Below are 23,690 nucleotides of genomic sequence, written 5' to 3'. Positions count from 1 at the left end.
GTATTTAGGAAGCTATAGACAAACTTTTGGAGGACTTTTAAAGATTCCTTTGTTTTTCAGTGTACGTTTCAACTAACTCAGCAACTTTCCAAACTAGGGGTCTTGTCAGTACACATGCATCTTATGGCTGAAGTGTTAGTGGAGTTGCCCTGTCATTTTTATGTTGAAGGCTTACCCTTTCACAGGGAATGCTTTTTAGTCCAGAATTAGATGATTACGTCCACAGATAACCGTGGGCAAGAGTACAAAGAAGTCAGTGGGGCAAAAAAACTGCAGCACCTTCAACTTCCAAAAAGCATTATTTTTGCCAACCTCAAGCTTTGGGCTCCATGTCCAAGCTCCACTGCGCAGTAGTTGGTGTCTTCTCTCCAACAGGGAAACTTCCTGGTATCAAGGAAGCTTATCTACAAGTTAAATTTTTTCACCTCACTCAATGATTCTGTAGTTTTCAGTTGAAGAACATCGTTTTAAATTGTGGTCCTGCCATTTGGCCTGTCCACTGCTCTGAGTATTCACCTGGGTGCCTGCCCCAGTCTTGGGACTTCTGCGTCCCCAGGGTATTCCTGTTATATGATACTTGGACAATTTACTTCTGAAGGAGTGTTTTGCTCTGCTGTAGTTTTTACCGTGAAAACTCTGGAAAGGTTTGGATGGATTCTAAACTTGCAGACGTAGGCTTTAGTCCCGACCCAGGGGTTGGAATACTTGGGCCTGGGATGAATGATAAAGAATAATTTCTCTTTCGTTCATTGACAGACACAGCTTCTTGTATTCTTGACTATTAGGTTATACTGCCCCCTACAGGAGTAGGAAACTAGGCAGAAAAAAATCTGGGTACACCCATGGGCAGTTCCAGGGGATATACTCCCTTTCTGCTATAGCCACTCAGTTTTTTTTTTTCTGCCTAGTCAGGAGTAAGGACCTAGTTCCTAGCTGGGATCTTTGGTCCTGGCAAATATTTTATTTTATTTTTTCTCCTGGATCTACAAACCATTCCAGCAACAGGCTGGATAATCTAGATCCAGTGGTTACCCCAGTCTTGCCAGCGAGCGCGCACAGGCCTCAGCTCCACGCTAGGTCGGCTGCGACAGCCCCACTGGACGGGGGCTGGCTCTGCGAGTTAAACGTTTTGCGAGTTCGCATACGACCTGGCCTCGGCCTGAGTCGCAGCGTTCCTCCTGGCTGACAGACCCCCATTTCGATGGAGAGGAGGATTTGTCAGGAGTGGTGCCCACCTGGTTCCTGGTATGGTGGGTAGCTATCCCCCCTCTTCCCCTAGAGGGTTTTGGGGGTGGACGCGGGCCCCTCCAAGGGAAGGTTGGACCCCCGGGTTCTTTTCCTTCCTGCCTTGTGCCTGTCCTGTGGCTAGGGATACCTCCTGGGTCCCCAAGAGCGTTGTGGTGCCGCCATTTTCTTGTAGCCCATAGGCTACAATGCACAGAAGCCATTTTGCGGTGGTTTGCCATTGCAAATAGCGGCGGCCATGACAGTGGAGCCCAAGGGCGGAGTTTTTGGCAGTGGGAGCTCCTCCTCATCCCCTAGTGCTGACTAAATATTTTTCACTTCCTGATCGCATACATGCAGTGCAGATTCTCCTGGTGACTAGTGGTGCCTGGTTCTGCGAGTGGTGAGTCTGGTGGGGTCCTCTCCCTCTCTGCTGAGGGTCGATTGGTGCTTGTAGCTGGCGACCGGGTGGTGCTGCCAGCATGATAAGGATGTCCCTTAGCAGTGTTTTTACACTTATTCTGTGGGCCCCCCAGGTGGCTAATGAAGTCCTTGTAGCACATCTCCCCTCCTAATCCCCTCTCTCAGGCTGCAGGTCCCTCCGGGTCCCGACCATCCATACACTAGCGGTGGTCCTGGAGTCCTTTGTTTCCCGGGTGGAGGTGGCTTTCGGGTGACGGGCTAGCAGAAAGCGCTCACCAACCTCCCCCCCCCCCCCCGCCACCTTCCCCTGTCTCATCAGATCCTAAATCTGATTTGGCCGCCACGGATGTGGGTCATCTTGATGGGTCTGCATCCACGCGCCCTAAAATGTTGCGAAAGAGTAAGGACAACCGAAGCATCCCCTTGGGGTCCCTAAGCGATTTGCTAGGCAATACCCCTATGAGTCCCTTTTCAAAAATGGTCTGTTCCATCAGTGGTGAACCCTCCGGTTTCCAGGTTAAACAAAGCAACCATGATTCTGGCTGAAGAGTCCTCCCGCCTTTAAGGACTCAGCTGACAAAAAAGGCGGAGGCTGTGGCCCATAATATGTTCACCCTGGCTGGCTCGGCATTGTGGCCAGTGTTCACCATTGCCCTGGTGTTGCAAACTCTGACTAAGCTTTTGCGCCTTGATCTGGAGGGGGAAGAGCTCCCACTTGCCTTTGCTGAGCCGGTGGGCCAGCTGGTCCAGGGGCTGCAGTTTATCTGTGCTGCATCTTTTGGATGCAGCTCCCCTAGTGGCTCAACTCTCTGTTTCGGCAGTGATCCTTGGCTAACATGCTGGTCTGTGGACAAGACTTAAAAAAAAAAAAATGACTGTTTTCTACCTTTTCAAGGAGATCGCCTGTTTGGAGCTCTCCTGGATAACATCATTAAGGGTCTCACAGGGGGGAAGAGTACCTTTCTTCCACAGGCTACTAAGGACAGGGACCCTAGTCGCAGATGTGGGCCCTCCTTTTCCTGATGGATCCAAGCGAACTTGGTCTGGCAAGTCGAGATTGGGCTTCTCCAGACCCGCAGACAAGGCTCCTTTAGCATGAAAGTGCGCCCTCATCTGTATCTGGGGTGGGGGGACGTCTTCGCTGGTTCCCGGACCCGTGGACTTCCCTGGTACACGGAAAATGAGTCCACAATGTCATATGATCCGGATACAAGGTCAAGTTTTGTTCCCGCCCTCCAGGAAAGGTTATTTCCTTCCAACATGCGACTGTGCCCAGTTTGCTTACAGGCCCTTGCGGTGCAAGGTCTTTGTTTCAAGGGGTAATTGTCCCAGTTATGATTGCGGAATGTTTTTCTGGGGTTTTTACTCAACCTGTTTACGGTTACCAGGAAGAAGAGCAAGGTGTGTCCAATCCTTGACCTCAAGGCGCTGAATTGCTTTGTGGGGGTGCAGAAGTTCAGGATGGAGTCCATTCGCACAGTGGTGGCTTCCCTGCATTAGGGGGATTTTCTTGCCTCCATAGACGTCAAAGATGCCTACCTTCACATTCCAATATGCAGTGGGAGAGGAACATTATCAGTTTGGGGCGTTAACATTTGGTCTCGCCTCCGCTCCCCGGGTCTTCACTACAGTGTTGGCCCCAGTACTGGCATTGTTACACCAGCGAGGGATTGCATTCATGGGCTATTTTATACAAGCTCCCTCTGCGAGCAGAGTCTTCTGCTGAGGTAGCGGAAAACCTGAATATCACCATACGAACTCTAAAGGAGTTTGGCTGGATTCTTCATCTTTGGAAGTCAGCCTTGAACCCTTCTACAAAACTATATATCCTGGGCTGACTCTGGACTCGGCCTTAGCCAGAGTATTTCTTCCTCTGGACAAATTTCTGACACTGCAGGTAGCAGTTCGTCTTCTGCTGACCAGCTGATGGTCGTCCTGGACTTGTATGCAGGTACAGGGCCTGATGGTATCAAACTTTGAGGCGGTCCGGTTTACGCAGTTCCATGCAGGGTCCCTGCAACAGGAGATTGTTATCACATGGGTCGAGAATCTGCAGTTTCTGGACAATCCAGTCCCTGATTTGGTGGCTTTGTTTCCCGGCGCTCCGTCAAGGCAAAATCCTTCCTACCCTTGTATTGGACAGTGGTCACCATGGATGCCAGCCTGTCCGGGTGGGGAAGTGTCCTCGGCAGTTCTGCTCAGAGGGGTCTGGACCCTGGAAGAATCTAGACTACCGCTCAATGTCCTGAGTTAAGTGTGATCAGGCTGTGCCTGGAACATTGGATGGATCGTCTACAAGGCTGTGCGCATTCAAACAGACAATGGCACGGCCGTGGCTTATGTCAATCTCCAAGGGGGCACAAGAAGTGTCCTGGTGGCTCTGGAGGTAGCCAGCATTCTCAGTTAGGCAGAACGTTTAGTTCCAGCCCTCCCTGCCGTTCACTTTTCCGGAGTGTTACATTGGTAGGAGGATTTGGCAGGCGTTGGACCAGGGGGAATGGTCTCTTCATCCGGAAGGGTTTCCTCAGTTGTGTCTTCTGTGGGTCATCCCCGAGGTGCATCTGTTGGCGTCTCGGCTCAACAGTAAGGTACATAGGTTTGTGACTCGGTCACGGGATCCACTGGCAGAGGCCATAGACGCGCTGGTGGCCCCGTGGGGTCAGTATCATCTGATTTACACCTTCCCTCATCTCAAGCTCCTGCCAAGGCTTCTACAGGCTCGAGGTAGAAGGGATTACGGTAATTTTGGTGGCCCCGGACTGGCCCCGCCAGACATAGTACGCCGACCTGGTGCGACTGGTTGCCGACATTTCCTTGGAGGCTTCCGCTCATGGAGGATCTGCTGTCCCCAAGGGCCAGTCTTCCAGCCTGCTTTACTGTCGCTGGCTTTGATGGCTTGGCTGTTGAAAGCCAGGTGCTGAGGGATAGGGGATTGTCTGAATCAGTGATTCCTATGCTGTTAAAAGCCAGGAAATCGACTTCTTGGAAGATCGCCTTGGGACCTCAGTTTGGCACTTTCGGTTTTCCAGAAGTCTCCTTTTGAGAATCTTTAGGAGTTTCCCCTTACGCTGTCCCAGACGGTGACCTTTTTGGTGGCTATCACCTCTGGGCGCAGGGTGTCGGACCTGGCGGTCTTATCCTGTCGTTCACCTTATTTGGTGATTCACAGAGATAAGGTGGGGCTTTGATTCTGTCAGTCATTCCTTCCTAAGGTGGTCTCTGATTTTCATTTGAATATAGACATTGTGTTGCCTTCCCTACGTCCTAGGCCTAAACATCCGAAGGAAATTGCCTTGCATGCCTTGGATGTGGTCTGGGCAATTAGGGTGTACCTGGCAGCTACGGAGTCTTTCAGGAAGTCAGACTCTCTATTTGTGCTCATGGGTGGCTTCGTAAAGGGTTATCTGCTTCCTCTGCGACCATTTTTAGATGTCTAAGAGAGACGGCGGTTCAGATTCTTCCTTTCCCTGTCCAGGCGCACTCTACTAGGGCGCTGAGTGCCTCCTGGGCCTTCCATTATCCGGTGTCAGTAACGCAGGTTTACAGGGCTGCCACCTGGTCTTCGGTGCACACTTCTACAAAGTTTTAAGTGGATGTGTTGGCATCTGTGGATGCTTCCTTTGGCCACAAGGTTTTGCAGGCTGCTGTTTAAGAGGACCTAATCCTCCTTGAGGGTGTATTGTTTTATTTATTTTTTTTTCAGGTGGGCTCCAGTTGTTTGGTTGAGCCCCTGTTACCTGGTTGGCTGATGTTTAACCTTGGGAATCTGTTGCTGTTTCCCGCCCCTCATGTTTACCACTGCTTTGGGACATCACAATGGTTAAGAATACCAGAAGCTGTCTCCGTCAATGAACGAAAAAGAAAATGGGATTTTTTATATACCGTAAAATCCATTTCTCTGATGTTCCTTGACGGACACAGCACCCACCCCTCTACGGAGTTATAAATCTCCTGACACTGCTTGTAACAAAACTGTGAGTGGCTATAGCAGAGAGAGGTAATATACCCACTGGGACTGCCCATGGGTGTAGCCAGAAATTTTTTCTGCCTAGTGTCCTACTCCTGTAGGGGGGCAGTATAACCCAATGGTTAAGAATTCCACTGGTTAAGTCAAAAATCCAATTTTTTTGGAGTGTATCACAGGGCACAATGATCCCATACCTCTTCCTTTCTTGTTCATGGCTTGTTAAACTGAATCTTTGTCGAGGAAGGTGTAATGCCTGAGATGGGATTTCCTGTCTTTTTTTTGCCATTATCTAATCACCTGAAGGTAGCATGCATGGTTCTATCTTAATTGATTTGAAGATACTCTGTGTCTTGTGATGTACTCCAAGAAAAGGATTTTACAGGTAATCCAAAAATCCCATTTTCTTTTACGTCCTCCGACAGTCGCCGCCATCTTCATATTCGTCACAATGGGGTATTAGACTTTGCTCCGTAGGAGTAGCTAGGCAACAGAATATGTCAATATTAAAGCTTTTAACATATCCCCACCCCAGGGGGTGGTCCCCTCAGTCTATACCCTCCTGCTTCCTGTTTCCTGCTTCAGTTTCAATGTCTAGCTTGTCAGGAGTAGCTGGATGTCTCTATGCTGGGGCATTTTGTCTCAGCCTTCTCTCTTTTTTGATTTTATTTGAGTTTTTTCTCTCTTTCTTTATTTAGCTGTTATTTTTACCAGCAATAGTTAGATCTTCGGATGAAGAGGATAATGCGGGCTGCGTCTCGGGCTGACTCCCCTGGTCGCAGGTTGTGGGTCAGTGGCTTCTCAGCCCGCCATCGAGCGTTCAGTCAGGTACCGCTCCTGAGTTTTCTGAACGACCCATCCCTGTTCCGTGCAGGGATGCTAGGGTGAGGTGGCTACCTCACTGGACGCTGTGCGGTTTCTCAACCCACCTTCTGCTGCGTCCTGGATGCGACTCTCCCTGTCTCATGTACAGCGGCTTGTTCGCCTGTGCGGGTCCCCCACGCCATGTAAGAGGTAAGTGTATTCATGTGGGGACCTGTCTGTCTGGGGGGTGTCAGTCTGGGACTGTGTTACCTTGCCCTGTGTTCACACTATTGATGTTTCCCTATCTCTCACACTGCATGCTGTGGGCTGCAAGGAGGGGGGCTGTGCTGCACTTCTGTGTCAGTCTGAGTGTGTGAACGGCTGTGTGCTGTGGAACTTGCTGCTATCATGTTTGGGGCACATTACAGCGCCGCTGCGGCGGTCCACCATGTTCTTTATAACTATGTGGTGTATTTTTATTCCACCTTCATGAGGTGGGGGAGCGGCGGTTTCGGCGCCAAACGGCGCCATTTTGGCTGTACTCGCTCCGGCCGCATGGTACACATGCATGGCGGCCATTTTCTTGTAGCCTCCCATAGGCTTTAATGGAGCGCCCTGAATATCAGCAATTCCTTTTCTACAGGAGCACCGATCTGGCCAGCAGCAGCAGCGGTCTCTCCAGGTTTTTTCCCTCTATTCTCTGTATCCTTGCCTGAGTATAACTTCTCCCTGTGGGGATCCCTGGTGTGGGTGTGCTTGTGTGGCGGTGGGCTATGTTCGCAGCGCCTTATTTAAAGGGGCGGTCACCCATTTTATTTTACTCTTTTTGGGGCATGGATTCTCAGGAAAGCAAATTTCCTGTCACATTGGTGGGAAGCCAGGGGACAGCGGTTTTCCCCCTCGGGGGGGGGGGGGGGATTTGGCTGCGATTGTGGCTAGCCTTGCGACTCAGGTGCAATTGCTGATGGCTGCTCAATCCTCAAAGGCCCAGAGTTTTCAATTTCCTCTGGTTCAGAGGGTGTTGGTGATGGGGCTGCTGTTGCTGGGGTCTCCTTGTCGGGGTCCCGTTCCTCCCTGGACCTTGTAGGGTCAGAAATGGAGGCTGAGGTTGAGGGGGTTGATATTTCTCCCCCTGGCTCGTCTGAAGAGCTTGCACTCATGGATGAATTGGTTGCTTCTATCAAGCAAACACTGCGTTTACAGGATGAACCTTGTCCTCCTGCTGCCTTGGCGGCTTATGGGACGCAGAAAAGACGCAAAACATCGCAGGTATTTCCCTGCACTGATGATTTTCAATGCGCTGTAAAGGAACATTGGCGTAATATACGCAAGCCTTTTGCTATACCAAGTAGGTTTAAGCTGAGCTATCCTTTTACGCCCACTACTGATGAGCGTTGGTGTGTCCCACCTCCGGTGGATCACGCAATAGCGGTTCTGAATAAGCCCACTGCGATTCCTGCTGAGGATATCCCGGTGTTCCGGGATGCCACGGACAAACGGACGGAGTCCCTTGCCCGTCATGCCTATTCTATTATGGGTTCTATGCTGAAAGCTTTATTTGCTTCACTTATGGCGGCCCAGGCTGTCGCGAGCTGGACGCAGGTGCTTAATCGCGTCCTGGTGGCTGATTCTGCCCTCCAGGCGACTTTGGATATGGTGGATCAAATCCACCAGGGTGTCATGTATTTGTGTGATGCGGACCTGGATATGGTTCCGTTGGCTGCACATGTACATGGTGTGGCGGTATTGTCTCGCCGTTTTGGTTTGGTTGAAGTGTTGGTCGGTGGACCAATCTTCGCGTAAGACCTTGGCTAATCTGCCCTATGATGGTTCTCGCCTTTTTTGGTGAGTCCCTAGATACGTTAATTAGGGGGATCGCGGGTGGTAAGAGCACGCTCTTACCCTAATCCCACAAGGCTAAGACGGCTCCTGGTAAGAAGCCGTGGACTGGTAAGCAAAAGTCCGGCCAGTCCGGTTCAGCGGCCCACAACAGTGCGGCCTGAAGGGGCGCCCTCACCCGACTCTGGGGTGGGGGGACGCTTGCTCGGTTTCCTTCAGCCATGGCTGTCCTGGGTCCGGGACAGGTGGGTTCAGGAAATCGTTCGATCTGGCTACGAGATCGAGTTTCTCTATAGGCCGGAGCGCAGATTTTTTCCCTCAAATCTTCTACTGTCCCCAGAGCGTTTGCGGGATCTGCGTCTAGCGGTGCAGGACCTGAGGGCTCAGGGAGTGGTGGTCCCGGTGCCTCATCGGGACAGGTTTCGGGGGTTCTATTCCAATCTGTTCACCGTGCCCGGGAAGGCGGGCAAGGTACGTCCGATTCTGGACTTAAAGGCGCTGAACCGCTTTGTGCGGGTGCGCAAGTTCCACATGGAATCTCTGCGGTCGGTGGTGGCTGCCCTGGTTCCGGGGGAGTTCATGGCTTCCATCGACTTGAAGGATGCGTGTCTTCACATCCCGAATTTCGAGGGTCACCAGAGGTACCTTCGATTCGCCATAGCGGAGGATCACTACCAATTTGTGGCGTTGCCCTTTGGTCTCGCCTCGGCTCCACGGGTGTTCACCAAGGTGCGGGCACCGGTTTTGGCTTTGTTGAGAGCCCAGGGCGTCTCTGTCCTAGGGTATCTGGACGATATTCTGGTTCGGTCTGCGACCAGCCAGGGTCTGGAGAAGGCTCTGTCCGTTACGATGCAGTCTCTGCAGGAGTTTGGTTGGACGATAACTTTTCCAAAGTCAGCACTGTGCCCATCGGTTCGTCTCCCTTACCTGGGAATGGTTCTGGACTCTGTCCAGGCGAAGGTCTTCCTACCGGACGACAAACTCAGGACTCTTCAGGAAGGAAGTCAGGTCCCTCAGGGACGCTCCGTCCTCGTCCACTCGGACGTGCATGAGATTCTGGGATTGATGGTCTCGGCTTTCGAGGCGATTCCCTTCGCCCAGTTTCACACGCGGGGTCTCCAAGCGGAGATCCTGTCCAGGTGGGACGGGCGACCGCGATCTCTGGATCCGGATTTCGTTGGGCCATCACACCAGGAGGGTTCTTCTGTGGTGGCTCCTGTCCCCGCCGGTGTCAGGGGGCAAGTCTTTTCGTCCTCTCACATGGAAGGTGGTCACCACGGATGCCAGCCTGTCGGGCTGGGGTGGTGTTCTGGGCGTTCTGTCCGCCCAGGGAACTTGGTTGGAGGGGGAATCCTCCCTTCCGGTCAGCATTCTGGAATTGCGTGCGATGATTCTCTGCCTTCAACGTTGGCCGGACAGGCTGCAGGGCTGTCCGGTTCGGGTGCAGACGGACATTGCCACGGCGGTGGCTTACGTCATTCGCCAAGGGGACACCAAGAGGGCCCGGGTGGCTCGGGAAGTGGCCGACATTCTGTCTTGGGCCGAGACGCATGTCCCGGCGATATCGGCGGTTCACATTCCAGGGGTTGGAGAACTGGCGGGCGGATTATCTGATGCCGCCAGTCCCTGGACCAGGGGGAATGGCCCCTCCGTCCGGGTGTTCTCCAGATGTTGTGCGCGACGTGGGGTCTTCCGGAGGTGGACCTGTTCGCGTCTCGTCTGTACAGCAAGGTGTACAGGTTTGTGGCAAGGCCACGCGATCCTCGGGCAGACGCGTCAGACGCGTTGGTAGCTCCGTGGCATCAGTACCGACTGATGTATGCGTTTTCACCGTTTCAATTGCTGCCCAGGTTCCTTCGCAGGTTGGTCTCGGAACCAAAACACGGTGATTCTTGTGACACCGGACTGGCCTCGCCGGTCCTGGTACGCAGACCTCGTGCATTTGGCGGTCGACGCCCCGTGGCGTCTGCCTCTTCGGGAAGATCTCTGGTCTCAAGGGCTGATATTTCATCCTGCCTTGCAGTCGCTGGCCTTGCCGGCCTGGCTGTTGAAACCGAGGCCCTGAGGGATAGGGGTCTCTCCCCTGAGGTCATTCACACTTTGATCGACGCGAGGGATTTTTCCTCGGGGTAGGTCTTTTACCGTATTTCGGAGGCCTATTTTGCCTGGTGTGAGTTCAGGGGGGTCTTCACCTCGCCGTGGTCGGTGTCTGGGGTGTTGTCCTTCCTTCGAAAGGGTGTTGACAGCGTTTGGCGCTGGCTATGATCAAGGGTCAGGTGTCTGCGATGGCCATTCTTTTTTCAACGTCCTATGGCATCTATCTCCTTGATTGGCACTTTTGTTCGGGGGCATCTGGTCCCTCCTACGAGGGTGCCTCTGCCTCCTTGGGACTGGAATCTTGTTCTGTCCGTGTTACAACATGGTTCTTTTTTGAACGGATCGGGTAGATCTCGTTGTCTATGTTGTCCTAGAAGGTCACCTTTTTTGGTGGCGATCAATTCGGCTCGCAGAGTGTCGGAGCTGGCAGCCTGTCCTGCCATTGTCCGTATCTGGTCAATCACTTGGTTAAGGTGGTCTTGCGACCTAACCCTTCTTTTTTTCCGAAGAGGGTTTCGGAATTTCACCTCAATGAGGACATTGTCTTGCCTTCGCCTTGCGCGAAGTCTAAACATTCGGAGGAGGTGGTGTTGCACTCCTTGGATGCTGTTCATGGCGATTAGGGTTTACCTAAAATCGTCTGAATCTTTTCACAAGTCGGATTCTTTGTTGTCCTTTCGGGGGTCCTCGGAAGGGCATGGCGGCGTCGGCTTCTGTCGTCGCCAATTGGTTCAGACAGGCCGTTGAACAGGCCTATGCTTTGCGGGGAAAAGTTTCCCTTATGCCTGTGAGGGCGCACTCTACCAGATCTCTGAGTTACTTTCTTGATGTGGAGACTGCGTTGCCTTTAGGCGCGGCTGCTTTTCCCACCCCTCATGTTTGCACTGCTTTGGGACGTCCCCATTGTGACGAATATGAAGATGGCGGCGACTGTCGGAGGACGTAAGAGAAAACTGAATTTTTGTAAAATCTTACCTGTAAAATTCCTTTCTCTGAGTCCTCCGACAGTCGCCGCCCCCGCCCATCTTTTGGGGTTTAGGTACTCTACTGCTATTCCACTGAAACTGAAGCAGGAAGCAGGAAGGTATAGACTGAGGGGACCACCCCCTGGGGTGGGGATATGTTAAAAGCTTTAATACTGACATATTCTGTTGCCTAGCTACTCCTACGGAGCAAAGTCTAATACCCCATTGTGACGAATATGAAGATGGCGGCGACTGTCGGAGGACTCAGAGAAAGGAATTTTACAGGTAAGATTTTACAAAAATTCCGTTTTAAATGGAGACAGTGTAAGTGCCTGAATTTGACCTGGTATCAGCCTCTTGCAGTCCCTGTACAACAGAGCAAGAGTGTGGGAGGTAGAAGTAGTACAGTGCAAGGAGCCAATCAGTTCATGTGCTGAAAAGAAGCATTCAAATGGGAAGCAGAAGATGGATTCACAAGTATGGTCGGAGGCTTGGCTGGTCCAGGAAGACGAGCCTTAGCATATTATTTAAGCTTACTGTAAACCTAGAGTTAGGCTTTAAAAGTCTGCTTTGTAATCTTTTAGGATCTTTGAGAATAAACTACTTTGCAGTACAAGCAGCTGGATAGATCTGGAATGTCTTGTTTAATGCTTGTTAGAAAAATGTAAATACTATCTTGCAGTTGCGCTGCCTCTACACTGCAAGCGTTAAGTGCTTTCTTAAAGTGGTTCTAAAGGCAGAAGGGTTTTTATCCTAATGCATTTAATGCATTTGGATAAAATCCTTCTGTGTGCAGCAGCCCCCCTAATACTTACCTAAGCCTCATCTTGATCCAGCGATGTTGCACGAGAGCCTCGACTGTCTGGGACTCTCCCTCCTGATTGGCTGAGACACAGCAGCAAGCACAATTGGCTCCCACTGCTGTCAATCAAAGTCAGTGAGCCAATAAGAAGAGAGGAGGGGCCAGGCCGAGCTGTGGCTCCGTGTCTGAATGGACACACAGAGCATCGGCTCGACCCAGGTTCCCCCATAGCAAGCTGCTTGCTGTGGGGGCACTCGGAAGGACAGAGGGGCCAGGAGCACCGGTGGGGGACCCCAGATTGGGCAGATTGGGACAGGGCAGCTCGGCTGTGAATAATCACGTAGATCTACGTGATTATGTGCACGTGGTTTTCGGCAGCACACGGGACACAGCGGGAGCCAAGCCCTCCTGCGATCTTCACAGAAACTGACAGGAGAGCCGCCTGCCTATGTAAACAAAGCAGGCGGCTCTTCTGTCAGACAGGCACACAGAGATCGTGTGTTTCAGCTAAGTTAGCATATTTTAGGCATACATTTAACCCTTTGATCACCCCCGGTATTAACCCCTTCGCTGCCAGTGTCATTTTTACAGTAACAGTGCATATTATTTAGCACTGATTACTGTATTAATGTCACTGGTCCCCAAAAAGTGTCACTTAGTGTCAGATTTCGTCCGCCGCAATGTCGCAGTCCCGCTAAAAATCGCTGATCACCGCCATTACTAATAAAAACAAACAAAAAATAAAAGTCCAAAAATCTATCTCCTTTTGCGCAAACCAATTAAAATACACTTTTTGGGATTTTTTTAAACAAAAATATGTAGCAGAATACAAATTGGCCTAAACTGTTAAAAAAAAAAAAAAAAAAAAAAAGAATTGATTTTTTTACATTTTTTTTATTGGGAATATTTTATAGCAAAAAGTAAAAAATATATTTTTTTTTTCCCAAAATTGTCGCCTTTTTTTTGTTTTTAGCGCAAAATTTAAAAACCGCAGAGGTGATCAAATACCACCAAAAGTAAGCTCTATTTGTGGGGAAAAAAAAAGAACATCAATTGTATCTGAGTACAGCGTCGCACGACCGTGCAATTGTTAAAGTAACGCAGTGCCGAATCGCAAAATATTGACTGTTCATTAAGGGGGTACAACCTTCAAGAGCCGAAGTGGTTAATATCTTTTTTTCTTCTGGGGGTGCAAAACACTCGCCTGCTCCTATGCTATAATGCCAGGCTTCGCTGTGTTCTACTGCCTTACACACTAGTAGTTAGCTCTGTGTTGGTCTTGGTGATGTCGGAAGACCTGCTTTGGACCCTAGGGGAGAAGAGAGTGCAGGGACAGGTCTTTGAGCCTGGATGTAGCAGAGGATCGCATAGGAAGTGCTTTTTGTAGCCCCTGGACCTAAGAAAACTTTTTCCTTTCCCTGGAATTTCGCTTGATATTCCCAAGTTGGAGAGGAATTGAGGGGAAGCTAAGACAACAACAAATTGACAGGGGATCCAGCCCCTTCACAGGGAAAAAAAAAAGTTTTGACTGGCATTGGGCTTCATTGCTCCATAAGTGCCGGTTCACATTTATGCGATGCGGGAGCGCTGCGAATATACAGCGTGTTCCCGTATCGCATCCGCAGCACAGGCAGTTCACACTGCCATATGCGATACGCTGGGGGTGTCAATTCAAAGTTAACGACACTCCCAGATCATATCGCAGTGTGATCTGAGAGTTTGCACAGAATCGGATCGCACTAGTGTGAACCACCATGCGATCCGATTCTGCTGCGGACCAAAAAAAGGGTCCTGTGCGTGTTCAGTGACATTGTGGTGCGAATTCAGCCATACAAACTGTATGGCTGAATTTGCACCGCACAGACATCGCATATAATTTTAGGAGCAGATCTCTGTGATCGCACAAATATGAACCGGCACTAAAGGGCAGGAACGGAACTAGAAATTTTGGTTGGAAGCTCTCTCAGCCCATTTTAAGTCAGCAGGCAGCTCAGGCTATTGCACTCCAGTTATAACTGAAATATCTCTTTAGGTGCCCTGGCAGTATATACTGCCCAATCTGCAAGGCATAGATTCAAAACATGTTTAAATGATAACCTTCATTGGACAGCGTATGCAGAGTATGTCTATTGGTATTTTGAGTTCTACAGTATGTACTGTAATGTACTGTATGTAATACTTGTGGAAAAGTCATGAATGATTCGTTCTTTAATTTTGTGTTGTTTTCTTACTTCTATGACTTTGCAGGTATTGGGAGACAGCTGCTTGTGTACATTTGTCTTCTACTCTGGAGCCAATCTCAGGATGACATTCCTTTCTCTGCGATGGCTTGAAGGTGATCAGAAGTACAGCAGGTTCGCTTTTTTATATATTTGGTCTACGATATCAAACATTTCCTTGTGTGGAGTTAATATTTTTTATAAGTGTGTGTGCATGTGTATGCTTTTGTTTTTATTAGTATCCTAATCACCGACAATTGGGGAGATTTACTGTCACAGTAGACAACAAAAAAAACACTTTTTAGTACAGTTGAGAAGTGTTTTTTGCTGTCTTTGTCCCAGCTGATGGGATCTTCCCTTATTTTCCAGGTGACGGTGTGTATAACTTCTGTACTGTGTAGACATACTTGGCTTACCACTGTTTTGCATGAAGGCATAATCCTTGTCAATCTGTATATTGTACTTAATCTTTTTAGTGTGTCCCCATTCAACGTTCATTGGGCACAACAGGATTGTCCCCTGGATACCATCTGCCCCACCTGTGAGCCAGTCAAGTCTAGGGGAGCTCTGGTGACTGCATTTTCCAAAGATGGTTTTGTCCAAGCCTTGGCAATAAATCAGAAAGACCCTAAGGTGCTGTAAATATACCAATATACTATCAGAAATTTTCTGTTCTGGGGAAAAAATGATGGAAATACATAATTACTTTTTAAGATTTTTTTTTTTTTTTTTGCAGGCAACCTGTGTCGTCTTTGTAAACACCATGAACTTTGTCACTGTGTGTGGCAGTTTGAAGGGCTGTAGCAGTAAAAACCAGCAGATCCCAACCAGATACCTAAGGTTGGTGGAAATCCTTTGTGATGGTACTATTGACCTAACATAACTATTGCCCCAATATCTTTGGGGTGGGGTGGAACAATTTATTCTCAGAAAATCTACCATGTTTTTTTCTCAGTCATCACTATTGCTTCCCTTGAGATAATTTTGTTTTTGGATCCTCTGCTTCCATAGACATTACCGTGTATTGTCACTTAGTTATCCAGGTTCTACTTACCATCATCTTTTTTATATGTAATTAAACAAGAAAAAATAAACTTACTGTTGAAGGCCTCTATGTACTTTTCTCCTGTTCTGTAGTTTCAACATTCCTGAACAGACAGTTCTCCATGTCAGTATGTCAATTTACAATCCATTCCTAGTTGAGATCACATGACTGTTTGTTTTTCCATATATAGGCTTGGTGGAAAAACATAAAATCCTCCTTTGATTTCCTGTAATAAAACCAATTTAAGGAGTAACTCAACTTTCGTGGGAAAAATATAAATTTGCAAGTAATAATATAAATAAATAACATAGCATATACAATTGCGACACAAGTCATATTGTGATTGAATGTTAATAAAAATTACCTTTCCTTTTTAATCTACAGCGCTGTAATTTTTTATAAAATGCAATGCATTATGGCTTCTCAAGGCATTCTGTACAGAACCCCCCCCCCCCCCCCCAGAAATGTAATTTGCAATTTCTTGCTTGTTCAATTGGCTCATTGGTTTTCCCAGAAGTTTGCACTAAGATACAAATCGGATTTTGAGCATCTCCTGCGACAATAATGTAATTTTTGGTGAGATACTCTAAAAGGGAAATCAGTAAATTCTCTGTGGAAGTTTTATAAACCGGTTTCCTTTCCTTCTCAGGTCTTACTGGGTAGCAGACTTATCATGGACAGCCGACAGCCTGTTTTTAGCCTGTGTTTTGAAGAGGGGGTCCCTTCTGTTATTAACACGACTGGGTGAGCTCCTGACTCTGACAACATCTGGATGTAGTGTTGAATTTGGACCCGCCGAGTTTATCCCTCTTCATCCTTTAATCACATACAGGTAATTGCACATAAAATGTGTTGATTCACCTTTCAGTATCAGTTCTGTTTCCTTGTGGAAGAAAGCAGTTGGTTGATATGGGCAGTAAGAAAAAGAAATCTGTCTTTGCATCCTTCAGTAAATAAGTCTGCCTTCTCGCAGTTAGAGCCACCCATGATGACATTTGTATAATATATTCTAAATCTGTCCTTGACCTTTTTTATATATAAACTCTGTCCTTTTTTTCACTGTCAATTTACTGTCTGATAGGATTCTTGTCAGATCCCTTGTGATATAAATTAAGTGAAAAGACAAATATAAAGTGTTAAATATTAAATGATATTAAAATAAGTATTAAAGAGGACCCATGTACTGTATATATGTTCACCTAGGATGCATATACGTCTGTAAATGCTGATTATAAAACACAGGTATGTATCACTGTGCATGTGGAAGTAGGAGGAATTCATCTAGATCCATCATTGATGGTTAACTCTGAATTAGTGAGCTGTAAATGTTATAAAAGTGTTGTCTTTTGACAATCATGGATATTGTAATATGTTTCTGCTTTGCGGGTGCATGCAGATTTTAGGCTTAACATATGTGGTAAACATTTACTGGATTTCCTCATACTTATTAGATTATTGATTATTGGAAGATGAATTTAATTAAAAATATAGATTTGATAACGCATTGTACATATATCGTGCAACATAAATTCCATCTACATAATTCATTCTATAGGGTCCTTGACTTCTAAAAAATGTTTTGGGACTTTAGACTTTAGTCTGGTGAAGAAAGGGTTTAATAACTCACTTCTAAAAAAAAAATTTGCTTGATTTTGATTTTGTGCAGCAGGGAAGAAAACAACTACAACACATCCAAAATCCATGATCTTGATTTTCAAATATAAGTTTTCATTTCTTTTTCATCGCACTTTTAGCTTTACTCTATCTATTTATTCCACGTAATCCGTTCTTCTCTATTTTTCTGTGTAGTTTTCTGTGTCTCTCTTCATTTATTCTTCTTTCCTCATTTTCTCATTCTAGCTTCCTTCTCTTACATGTTCTGTCCTCATGACATAATGTTACGTTATAATGTAAGTATGAAGTCATTGATTCTTGATACAGTGCAGTATGACATGACTTTAAATTTTGCATGCCTTGTGCCACCATTATTTCTAATCTGAAAGGTTAACTGTTTAGGATTAGGGCAAAACCGTGGTTTACATAGCAATCATGTGTGCATATGATCCTATGCCCTAATCAGGTATATATACCTTCATACACACACTTTTGTTGTTTTACAAATAAACCAGGGTTGCAGGAAAGAAATTTGCAAGATTTCTCCATGAACACAGACAGTGCTGACAGGGCAATCCCTCCTGCCGAACCATTGTCTGCTTCCGGTGGGGTAGGGGGGCCCACCAGGAGAAGACAGTGATTATCGCTAGTGACTGCTATAGTATAACGTATATAGATAATCGCAAGAAAATACGGCAGGCTAGTTGTACCCAAATTGATTGATCAATCAACTTGGTACATACAGCCTGATGGCACAGGCTTATTCCAAGATGACGATGCGAGGATTCATCTGGCTTAAATTGTGAAAGAGTGGTTCAGGGAGTATGAGACCACATTTTCAGCACATGGATTGGCCACCACAGAGTCCAGAACTCGCCCCCATTGAGAATCTTTGGGATGTGCTGGGGAAGGCTTTGTGCAGTGGTCCGTCTCTCCCATCATCAATACAAGATCTTGGTGAAAAATGAATGCAAAACTGGATGGAAATAAATCTTGTGACATTGCAGAAGCTTATAGAAAGAAATAATGCGTGTTGTAATCAAAGTCAACTAAATATTAGCACGTGACCTTTTTTATGCTGGCGACTTTTTTTTTTTTCCGGCCAGGCAGTATATATATATATATATATATATATATATATATATATATATGTTTTATAGTCACTGGCTTTAACTGCTTGGCTAATGAAAGCCAGGTGTTGAAGGACAGAGGGTTGTCAGAGTCAGTGATTCCTACATTGATAAAAGCTAGGAAATGTACTTCCAGGAAAGTTTATCATAGAGTTTGGAAGGTGTACATTACTTGGTGTGATTCCCAGGGGGTTTCTCCCCGTTCCTTTTCTGTATCTCGCCTGTTGGAGTTTCTGCAACTAGGTGTAGACCAACGTTTGACTCTGAGCACCATCAAGAGCTAGATTTCCGCTTTGGCCATATTTTTCCAAAGACCGTTGGCTGCGAAGACCTTTGCTCACACTTTTGTTCAGGGAGTTTGTCATCTGGCTCTTCCAGTGCGATCCCTGGTACCTCCATGGGATCTCTATTTGGTACTGTCGGTGCTTCAAAAGCCTCCATGTGAAAACATTTGTGAACTCCCTCTTCTCACTCTGTCACGAAAGTTGGCCTTTCTAGTCGCTATTACTTCTGCATGTAGGGTGTTGGAGTTGGCTACATTGTCCTGTCGGTCACCTTACCTGGTGATTCATAGGGACAAAGGGGTGTTAAGATCCTGTCGGGCATTCCTTCCTAAGGTTATCTCAGGGTTTCATTTGAATGAAGATATTGTGTTACCGTCTTTATGTCATAAGCTGAAACATCCTAAGGAAATTGCTTTACATTGATGTGGTCAGGGTGATTCGGGTTTACCTGTTTGGTGAACTGATTCGGGAATCCGATTCTTTGTTTGTTTGTTCTTACAGATGGACCTCGTAAGGGGCAAACCGCATCTGCTGTGACCATTTCCAGGTGGATCAGGCAGATGATGGTGCAGGCCTATTCCATTAAGGGTCAAGTTCCTCCTTTCCCTGTCAAGGTGCATTCTACGAGGGCACTTAGTGCCTCCTATGCCTTTCGTCATCAGGGTCAGTGGTTCAGGTGTGCAAGGCGGCTATGTGGTCGTCTGTACACACATTCACAAAATTTTATAAGGTGTATGTACTTGCATCTTCGATGCGGTGTTCGGCCGCAAAGTTTTGCAGGCTGCGGTTGCTGAGGCTCCCGCCTCTTGATGGTGTCATTTTTTCCTGGTTGTGAGCTCCAGTTGTTCCTGGTTGAGGTCCTGTTTTACCTGGTTGGCTATGTTTAGCCTTGTTGGGAATTATATCTCTTGCTGTGTTTTTCCCACTCCTCATGTTGACACTGCTTTGGGACATCCCAATGGTCTTAAAGACATGGAGCTGTGTCCGTCAGTGAACAAAAGAGAAAACTGGATTTTAGTCTTACCGTAAAATCCTTTTCTCTGAGGTTCACTGACAGACACAGCACCCACCCCTCGGTTGGATTGTGTTATATATTCTTCTGACACTGCTTGTTACAAACTGACGTGATGGTATACCCCCTGGGACTGCCTCAGGGGCGTAGCCAAAATTGTTTTTGCCTAGCCTATTCCTGAAGAGAGAGCAGCAAAAGCCCAATGGTATAGAAGACATGGAGCTGTGTCCGTCAGTGAAACTCAGAGAAAAGGATTTTACGGTAAGACAAAAATCCAGTTTTAAAGCCTCGCTTTAGGAAAAGCAAATGGCAATAAATATAATATAGTTTAACCTGTTTAGTGTTTCCATTTCTTGTTTTGCAGACCGCCTGTCCCCCTCCAGGAAAGCCATAATTCCAATGACTCTCTTGGTTCTGTGGCATCTCAAGATGATCTAATGAGGCAGAGGTTTTCTGTCACGTGTCACCCTCGCCTGCATTACCTCGTTGTCTCTGATGGTTATATGGTGACTGCCCTCCGTTTTGCACAATATATGTCTCCTTATCATTTCATGAAGTCTTTACTGTTAGACTCTGCCCAGAGGCTGGAGAATGTACGACGGAGCCTGCAGCTAGGAAAGGTGAGAGATGTGTCATGGAAGAAGTAATGCAGTAATGTTATTAAAGAGTTACTGTAAATACTATTTATTTATTAAAGACATTCTATAGTGCTGACAATTTTTGCAGCGCTCTACATTTTATACATTCAGTCCCTGCCCTCAGAAAGCGTACAATCTGAGGTGCCTATCTCTCATACATACATACATACATACATACATACATACTAGGGCAAATTTTATGCAGGAGCCAATTAACCTCCATGTCTTTGAAGTTTAAGAAGAAAGCTGAGTACCTGGAAAAACCCATAGTAACACAAGAAGAACAAGTCGTGGGTAGGATTTGAATTGAGGATGCTTGTGCTGAAGAACAGGCATGATAGCTGCTAAACCACTGCTTTTATTTAGATTAGAGCAGGGGTGGGGAACCTTTTTTCTGCCAAGGGCCATTTGGGTATTTATAAAATCATTCGGGGGCCTTACAAAATGATCACCTTAAAAATTAGCCTGTTATATTTGGTCAAACATTTAATTAACTCACCCCTAATGTGATGGCTGCAACTGCTTCTCTTTAGTGAGGTGTGTGATGTTAGCTGGTATTGATGATGTTGGTACTCGCAACAGGTTTTCCAGGTTTGTGTCGGTCAGTCTGGAGCACAGTCGACTTTTTTGTGGTGGTAAGTTTTGAAAAGAACTGCTGGCGGGTACTGCTGGTGGGTACAGCTGGCTGGTACTGCTGGTGGGTACAGCTGGCTGGTACTGCTGTGGGTACTGCTGGCTCAGGCTGGTACTGCTGGCTTGTACTGTGCTGTGAGTACTGCTGGCTGATACTGCTGGCTCAGGCTTGTGGGTACTGCTGGCTGATACTGCTGTGGATACTGCTGGCTCAGGCTGGTACTGCTGTGGGTACTGCTGACTCAGGCTGGTACTGTGCTGTAGGTACTGCTGGCTGGTACTGCTGTGGGTACTGCTGGCTCAGGCTGGTACTGATGGCTGGTACTGTGCTGTGGGTACTGCTGGCTCAGGCAGGTTCTGCTGTGGGTACTGCTGGCTCAAGCTGGTACTGCTGGCTGGTATTGCTGTGGGTACTGCTGGGTGGTACTGTGCTGTAGGTACTGCTGTCTGTTACTGCTGTAGGTACTGCTGACTCTGGCTGGTACTGCTGTGTGTACTGCTGGTTCTGGCTGGTACTGCTGTGAGTACTGCTGGCTCTGGCTGGTACTGCTATGAGTACTGCTGGCTCTGGCTGATACTGCTGGTTCTGGCTGGTAATACTGGCTCTGGCTGGTACTGCTGGCTCTGGCTGGAAGAGGTGATGTTTCCTGTATTGGTCACAGGCGGAGTGCATTTGATAACACTCTGCCTGTGACTCACTCAGACTGTCATAACAGAGCAGGAACTATACAGGAAGCATCGGCTCCGTTCTGACAGATCAGCTGAGAGACACAGACTCAGCTGCATGGGGGGCCGGACCAGATGAATTTGGGGGCCGCATACGGCCCCCGAACTGTAGGTTCCCCACCCCTGGATTAGAGAGACATTTTTTGTTGACCTCTTTTAAAAAATGCTAGGTTCCTGACTGCTCTGAACTCCAGGCCAACTATACTGTTGATTTTGTTGTTTTTACTGACCCTAAATTCTTGCAGATCTGGAGTTCTGACGCCTTTGTCTGTATAACTGTCCTAGATGAAATATGCAGAAAGTTTGTAGTCATGGCCAAAAATATTGTCACCCCTATATTTCTGTCAGATAATGCACCACTTCGCCAAGAAAATTGTTGCAATTACAAATGTTTAAGCATTCTCATGTTTATTTCTTTTGTTTGTACTGGTATGACACAAACAAGTGAAGAAACTAAAGGCCAAATCTGACACGTCATTCTGATACATTTGATTTTTTTTTTTAATCTTTTATTTAGAGGATATGCAACACATAAAAGAGTGCATGACTCAGTATTGAATCCAACAATTTTGCGTACCATGTGTAAAAACCGTTTCTGGAAATGTCCACTGTAAGGAATAGAAATAATTCTAGCTAAATATGGTAAGGATATACATTAAAAGTAAACAGTAAGGTCTACGAAAAAATAAAGTATGTCTCTAAGTTGGAAGTTATTCCTGAAAAAGTCTCAGAGCATAGTATATATGGAAAGTATAATCGTCAGATATAACTGTGTGTGTCTGTTTCCGTGCGTATCCAGTAATATTTTAATACAGATAGAAGATAGAGAAAAGATAAATGAGAGAGAAATTAGTAAAGGGAAGAAGAGGGAAGAAAAGAAAGAAAAAAAAAAAAGCTGGGAGGGGAAGGGAGGTCACTACTTCGGGAGCCTTAAAAAAATAAGTCCAGCCTGTGGCCTATCAAAAAGCAGGTATCAAACTACTACGTGGAATGAACGTAGTTCAGGTATTCATCCGAGAAGCGAAAGCGATTCCAAGAGAACCACCTGGTCTTATGTTCCTCCGTTTTGTCCCGAAGGGCCGAGGTGAGGTCCTCTAGTTACTCAATTTAGTTCACCCTAGTGAGCTATTGTGCGACTGTTGGGGCAGACTGTTGTTTCCACATAACGGGGATGTAAGCATGTGCTGCATTTAACAAATGTTTAAGTAAAGATTTGTGGTATCGTTTCTTTGACATTGGTGGGAGATGAAGCAACATTGCAGTTGGGTTATTTTGTAAGGAAATATCTGTGAATTTATTGATAAGTTGGAGCACTGCCGGTTTTTCGGTTTGGGAGTGTCGAGCGGGTGCTGGGGGCCAGGGGGGTTAGCGGTGGTCCCCAGGTTAACCCATGGAGTCCCTGGAGCACGTGTCACCACCTGACCTCCCTCTCAGATGCTGCGGGGCCCACGGGTCCCAGTCCGCTTTGTCTGCTATGACAGCGGTCCTGCAGCCACTGGTGTCCAAAGTAAATATGGCCTTCCAAAATAGGACGAGCAAAAAGCTTCCTCCGCCTTTATCTGCATCCTCTGTCTCCTCAGATTCTGGGGTTGATTTGGCCGCCGTAGACGCGAGTCACCCCACTAGGTCTGCGTTTACGTACCCTGAGTGCTCTGATAGTGAGGATGATTCCTCTTCCACTACAGCTGCGCATGAAAAAGCGCTAGTGGATAGGCTGATTGTATCAGTGCGGGAAACTTAGAAATTGGAGGACGCAACTACTGTTGCGTCGGCTACGCAGGTGCAATTTGGTACCCGCAGAGCCTCCAAAGCAGCAAATGTGTTTCCCTTTCCTGTCTATTTCGACAACATTGTGACGAGTCAGTGGGGTTCCCCCAAATGCACGGTCGGGGTCCCCAGGCGCTTGGCTAGAAGGTATCCTTTTGCAGAGTCCCTGCTAAAGAAACTGACAGTACCATCAGTGTTGGACTCACAGGTTTCCAGGTTGAATAAAGCCACCCTTCTCCCGGTGGAGGACTCTGTTTTTTTATGGACCCTTTTGACAAGAGCTGAATCGATGGTTCGATACCTTTTTACCATGGCCGGTTCCATTCTGCGACCGTTTTTTGCCATAACCTTGGTTTCTCAGACTTTAACGGAATGGGCTAAGCTCCTGGGCCAGGATTTGGAAGGGGGACAGTCTTCTCCTTACCTGGCGGAGCTGGCGGACCAGTTGGTCCAGGGGTTGCAGTATATCTTTGATGCCTCGGATGCGGCCCCCTTTATCCTGCA

The 23,690-nt window shown here is 47.3% G+C and overlaps 1 protein-coding gene across 1 annotated transcript in view; it reads left to right on the top strand.

Annotated features, from left to right (window-relative positions):
- The window catches only part of CPLANE1 (ciliogenesis and planar polarity effector complex subunit 1), a 383,258-nt gene that overhangs the window by 38,390 nt on the left and 321,178 nt on the right, over positions 1-23,690 (top strand). The window contains exons 6-10 of the mRNA XM_082255738.1: positions 14,366-14,472; positions 14,814-14,970; positions 15,074-15,177; positions 16,032-16,214; positions 19,787-20,042. Coding sequence (XP_082111864.1) covers positions 14,366-14,472; positions 14,814-14,970; positions 15,074-15,177; positions 16,032-16,214; positions 19,787-20,042 — 807 coding nt within the window. The remainder of the gene's footprint in view (positions 1-14,365; positions 14,473-14,813; positions 14,971-15,073; positions 15,178-16,031; positions 16,215-19,786; positions 20,043-23,690) is intronic.

Source organism: Pelophylax lessonae (genome assembly GCF_965119305.1).
Source record: "Pelophylax lessonae genome assembly, chromosome: 1".
Classification (NCBI taxonomy): domain Eukaryota; kingdom Metazoa; phylum Chordata; class Amphibia; order Anura; family Ranidae; genus Pelophylax; species Pelophylax lessonae.
This window is presented reverse-complemented; position numbering and strand designations above follow the sequence as displayed.